Genomic DNA, 6521 nt, shown 5'->3' on the forward strand with positions numbered 1-6521 from the left:
TCCAAACTAGGCTTCGACAGCCACCTTAAGGTGGGTAAGAAGTTGGGTTTGAGTGGGTATAAGACTTTATAAATAAGAGGCTACGACAGGGACCGAGAGGAGGAATTGGTTTTGGTCTCCCGATGAACTTGAGTTTCCCGTGTTCACCCCGAACACCCAACTTGAGTTCATCAATAATAACTCATACCACTAAAAAGTTATTATTAAACCACCGCATCAATCACATATTACTATATGGACTCCTTCTTATGATGAGTGTGTTAATCTCTCTGTGTTTAAGATATCGAATGTCCACTAATTAAATAAGTTACTGACAACTCACTTAATTAATATCTAACTCCAAGAGTAATACCACTCAACCTTATTATTATGTCGGACTAAGTCCACCTACAGGGTTTACTTAACAATCCTTATGAGATCCTCTTGGGGGCATTATCAACCTAGATTGCTAGGACACAGTTTCCTTCTATAATCAACAACACAGACTATAAATAATATTATTTCCCAACTTATCGGGCCTATTGATTTATCGAACTAAATCTCACTCATTGATAAATTAAAGAAATAAATACTAAATATATGTGCTTGTTATTATATTGGGATTAAGAGCACACACTTTCATAATAACAGAGGTCTTGTTCTTTTATGCAGTCAGTTTATGCAGTCAGTATAAAAAGAAACTATCTCAAATGGTCCTGCTCAATATACTCAGAGTGTAGGGGGTCCCTGTCCGAAGAAATTTCGACAGCACCTCCCCTGTACGGCGGATAATATGAAACATTACTACATACAAAATATACCTCAGCCACACTCGGCTGGAATATATATACCATAGAAAATGGAAACAACACAACCACGCAATTTAATATACTCAGTCTACTCGGCTGGACAAAATAATAATAATAATAATAAAATAAAATAAGCATAGCGGAAAGAAACACAAAGAGAAAACCCACAAATTGCAAAGTTATCAAAACATCACAAATACCAAGTCCACACCACAAGTATCAAACCTCTATCTCACAACACCAAATCCAACGAATACGAAATGCAAGTAAAGAGAAACAGAACCAAAATCAATTTTCGAATATGACGCGGGACCCAGGATTGGCAGTCGGCATCTCTCCAAGCATCCATGACTCATCTATCTGTTACCTGGCGAAAGAAAACCATTTTACGGGGTGGTGAGTATTGGAACTCAGCGGGTATAGAAAAGATAGTGCATGAACATAATCAACCAATAAAGAATACCCAAAAGGAATACAGTTTCATAAGGGAAGTAGCATATACAAAAATGAAACCATAATCAATGCTCATACCTGGAACCATATCCTAGGCTAGATATAGAAGGTCAAGAATGGTACTAATCTGCTACAATACTGCTCGTAACTATAGAGGTAATGTGTCAGACATATAAACATTTCCAATAAATATACCAAGGTCTAATCGCCTACAACGAGAGCATATCTCAACATAAGACAGCATATCAGCATAAATGAACAACAGCAAGAAGCAACGACAGCCTAAATATACCACATCAGCATAAGTAAGCAATAATAACATACGTAAACAGCAGCAGCCAAAGCAGGCATAATAACAGCGTATGCACGGATGGTCACCCCGCCCACCTCTCTGCACCATGACCCCTGTATGGTCGAGAGGCCGGATCAATGACAACTGTACCACCCAAAGGCCGCCACTCCCACGAGTGACCGGATGGACAGGTGCTGAGTAGCTAACTAGCTATACAGCGAAGGGGGGGGTCCCTGCTGCTCGCAACTCCAGCTACCACTACCCATACGTGGCCGAGTGCGGCACGACAGGACAAGCGGCATCAACTCCAGCTACCACTCTCTCGAGTGGCCGAGGATACGGCATGCATGCAATGACATGATGCGAACAATGCAACAGTCATCATATATATAAGTAGAGACAGGTATGCTACATGAAGCCAGCATGCTCAATATTGTACATAAATAAGCAACGGTCAAAACATACAAACATGGTATCTAGTATCTGCTACTGATAATGGACAACAACAAGAGACTGTATAGATATGGAAACGAATATCTCAAAGATAACGTGGAAGTATCAAGCACCGGAAAAATAAGAGTAGAGTCAAGGTAAACAGTCCTTATCCAAAATAATTCATGCACTAAGGTCAAAGTACTAAAAGAAAACAAAGCAAGAAGTACCCGCCTTTATATGCAGATCGTGTCAACCGTCTTCAATCAACGTCCTGCAAATCACGTGATGTACAATTTAGCTAATTTCATAATGACACTAGCTAAATCGAAACCCCACTTAATTAGGGAAAAATCCTAATCCAATTATGAACCTCGATTAAGCCAAATCTATCAAAATTCCCAACTACCTTTCAAGAGCCAATACTAAGAGCAGAGAAAAATCATATTGGGTTCATGCTTCAACCTACTAGATCATACCACAAGCTCACCGCTGATTCAATTCAATCTATAATTCTTTATATATAAAGGAAATAAAGGAAATCTACCAATATAAAAGACTTCATCACCTTCGAGCTACGAATACCCAATCTACCAAGAAGACCAAGAAACATCAAAAGAAACAAACTCGACAACAATTCAAACTCCAAGTAATGCATATACTTGCCATATATCAGAGGGTATCAATGAAAAACATCAAAGTCTAGAAGCGAACCGTGAAGACCTCTAAGCACCCTAAGGAACAATGAAAACATCTACTACCACACCTAAACCTATTCCTTCTCATCATACCTCCCGAAAACAACCTACGAATACAAATATGTCAACGGTTCAAAAATAACCACCTTGATGTATAAACACTTCTTTAAAACCACATGGCCAGAACTCCAGGCACAGCAAGGAGATCATCAATTGAAGCCTAATCTATTAGAAAACCATTTCAAGATTTCAAAACAAAAAGGAAAATCAAACTTTCCATCATCTGCAGTTTAAACCACCAAAAATCTGTCCGAAAAATCCAGAAACACTAGGGAAAGGCAAGAGCAACTCTAATCAAGACTCAATCCACCAATTGGCATCTTACTCAAGCAATTAATCGAACATGTGTCACGCTGAAAACTCGAAACCTCATCAACACAGAAGAAATCAAAATCGAACTCTGTCAACATGGAATACCTTGGCAAACAAAACCCAGAAGCACTGTGATTCAACAAAAATCTCAATGGAGCATCAAACCGGACACAACTTTACTGAGGAAACCAAACGAGAACCATACCCAATCCATACCTACAAGAGAAGTTACTTACCGGATCAATTAGGACACAGCGCAAAGGGAGGCGGCCGGCGGCTGCTGTGGTGGTGCTCGAGCGAGGGAAGGAAGACGCCGGTTGTTGTGATCGCTGGCTATCTGGATCGCGTGAGGGAGAGCTCGGCAGGGAAGGAATCAGCACGAGAGGCAGCCGCAGCTGTTGATCAAATTACCAAATTACATTACGACTATTCCAATAGTTTGTTCCTATCCATGTTAGTCGTGAGCTACTATTTATAACTTATAAGGAACTGATATCATGATCTTCTGTGTGTGACACCACACACCATGTTATCTACAATATAAATTAATTGAACAACTACACTTAGCATATAAATGTAGACATATGACCAATGTGATTCTTTATTTTAAAATAATATTTACAAAGAGCTAGGCTTTTAGTGTACATTCTAACAATCTCCCACTTTTACTAAAAGACTATGCTGTCATAAACGCTGCCATACATCTGATTCTCATTCCTTCAACATGTCGATCAAAAGCTTTCGCCGGTCCAGGATCTGTCAGGTTATCTGCTAACGCAATCTTGGCGACAACAACTTCTCCTCGCTTTACAATGTCTCGTATCAAGTGGTACTTGCGCTCTATATGTTTACTCGCCTTATGGACTCGTGGTTCCTTCGAGTTTGCTATTGCGTCACTATTACCAATTTATGTTGAAACTTGTTTCGTTGCCAATTTGTCACAAAATGTGCTGGATTGGTGCAAACTTCTGAGACGATTTTTTTTTTATCACAAATTTTGTAAATATGACAACAAATTTTATATTTTAACACTAATTAGCAACGAATTATGTGATAAAAATTTATTTATTGCTATTTTACAATAATTTATTTTCATTGCTAATTTCGTAGCTAATTGGCTATGAATTTTGTTTTCGTCGTGAAATTTATAACAAATTTGTGACGAATTTTTTTGTCCCAAAAATTCTTCCCTAAATATCTACTTTTTTAGTGGAAGGAGAACATATTAGCGGTGATAGTACGCTAGGATTAGGTCTTGGATATAGCAGCCTTAGGATGCTATGAATCAATTAAATTTTGATATTGTGTTTATGTTATCGCGATTCACTTCAAGTTTTTACTGTGCAATCTAATCGACGTGAAAAGAGTTATTCACCCCCTTTGGCTTGTACTGGTCCCAACAATTTTTTTGTGTCATTATAGCACGATTGATTTTCATTTTATGGTCGATACGCTCTCGTATGTATTTACTATGCAAACAGTTCAAAAGTAGACACTTCAACTTGTCTCCAATACAATACTACATAAATCACAATCATCAATTTTCAATAAAATTTGTTGTCTTTTGTTAATAACTTTTTTATATGTGGTATCGATGTGAACGGTTAGAAATATGTTAGTCCCATTTGGACTGATCAGAAAAATATATTGTAGATTGTACAACTTTGTTGCAATAAAATCGGAAAAATATTTGAAAATTTAAGCATGATTAAGACTTATTGCCAAACAAATAATGTGGATGAGTTGGCATCAGTTGGAAGGATAAACCTTCCGTGCAAATTAGCTTAATATTTTAAGTGCGTGCTTCAATAATTAGGTTAATATTATAAGTACGTGACTCAATATTTTAAGCAATAATATTCCAATGAACACTATGTTTTAAGATAATACTCCACAGGAGTATACTCAATAGGCTTTTTTTTTTCTATGCACCACATTTAATTCGTGCTTAACTAAACAATGAAATGACCATATAAATAGTGGCCATATAATGAAAATATTATTTTATAATATTTTCGCATTACAATTGTAGCGAACCTTATAAAGTGAAGAGGCATTTGTCTGGCTAGTTTGTCCTACTCTACAAATCAATGATACGTTATTTACTTTGTTTATCGCCGGCACAACCACTTCATATGAATTTTATTGCAGTGACGAGTGTTTTTTAATTTATTATGATAATTTATGAAAAAATTTCATAAGATCAGACTGATTAACACAGAATATATTGGTAAATAAGACTAACTAACTTTATTATATTATAGTGACGGAGACTATTTTTTAGTAATTTCAAATGAAGCAATTTTAATAAATAAATTAAAGGAAAATAATTCTGATAATTATTTAACCAGTGATATATATATATATATATATATATATATATTAAATGCTTAGATCCGATGATTGTGACTTTGTATGCAATGTTTCTTGATACTGTTTTTTTCCCATTAATTAACATTGTTTTTGAGTTTGAAATCCCATAAATTTACCTTCTCCGCATCTATAAATAGATGGGTCTTGCATGATACTCTGAACAAGCAATTACTTGACTGAAGCGAGTGATATATATCCGTAGCTTAGTCATGGCTGCCCTTGTTATGCTCTTTGCTATCCTCCTCTTCCTGCCTTCCTCCATGGCCAAAAACATTCTCTATGAAGGCGAATCGCTGAAGACCGGCGAATCCCTCACAGAAGGGAACTTTAAATTCACCATGATGTCCGACGACTGCACCCTGGTGCTGAACGACAACGACCAGACCGTGTGGTCCACTAATACCGGCGGCAAAGGCACCAGCTGCTACGCTCACGTGCAGACCGACGGCAACGTCGTCATCCGCTACGACAAGGCCCATGTTATTTGGTCGAGCGACACCTGGTCCCGTGGGGGGCCCCTACCTCTTTGTCCTGCAGCGCAACCGCAACGTCGTCTTGTACGACTCCAAGTGGGCCACCAACACCTACACCGCCAATTCCGAAGGGTTTGTGGTCGCCAAAAGGGACCACAACGATACTAGCATCATGACGGAGGTGGTCGTGCCGGCGGCGGATGAACCCGCGAACAGAAAGATCGCCATGGCGACTAATAATTAGTTGGCTTCACCACGAACCATGCATGGATCACTTTTAAATAAAATGAATGAGAGACGAGGCATAAATAATTATCTACGTGTGTGATAGCCTCCAGCACCCATGCCTGAACGAGAGGCTAGGTATAAATAATTATTTACGTGTGTGGTAGCCTCCCTCGTTTGTATGTTGTGCCTAGTGTTAAGTAATGTGAGTTGATCGATCACCTTAATTATCTTGTTTTCTGTCACCGCGTGAAACTGGAACACTACACTGGGGCAATTTCCGACATTAAAAGCTCATCAATGACAGGATTAAATATTATAGAAAATTATATATAAAAGTATTTATCAGCAATTGATTAACAACAGAAAATAAAATACAAAGCGTATTCACTATCGTCGTTATTACTAACGACAG

At 38.0% G+C, this 6521-nt stretch overlaps 1 protein-coding gene across 1 annotated transcript; it reads left to right on the forward strand.

Annotated features, from left to right (window-relative positions):
• Positions 1-5617: 5617 nt before the first annotated feature.
• On the forward strand, positions 5618-6125 carry LOC122033930 (mannose-specific lectin-like). Its single transcript, XM_042593078.1, has 2 exons — positions 5618-5887; positions 5946-6125. The coding sequence occupies exons 1-2, from the start codon at positions 5618-5620 to the stop codon at positions 6123-6125; spliced, it is 450 nt and encodes a 149-aa protein (XP_042449012.1).
• The last annotated feature ends 396 nt before the right edge of the window (positions 6126-6521 follow it).

The sequence above is a fragment of the Zingiber officinale genome, chromosome 11B (assembly GCF_018446385.1).
Source record: "Zingiber officinale cultivar Zhangliang chromosome 11B, Zo_v1.1, whole genome shotgun sequence".
NCBI classification, from domain to species: Eukaryota; Viridiplantae; Streptophyta; class Magnoliopsida; order Zingiberales; family Zingiberaceae; genus Zingiber; species Zingiber officinale.

Coding starts and splice junctions, on each gene's coding strand:
- LOC122033930 (XM_042593078.1), top strand. CDS start 5,618: ATGGCTGCCCTTGTTATGCTCTTTGCTATCCTCCTCTTCCTGCCTTCC. Junction 5,888..5,945: donor TCCGCTACGACAAGGCCCAT/GTTATTTGGTCG, acceptor TTTGTCCTGCAG/CGCAACCGCAACGTCGTCTT.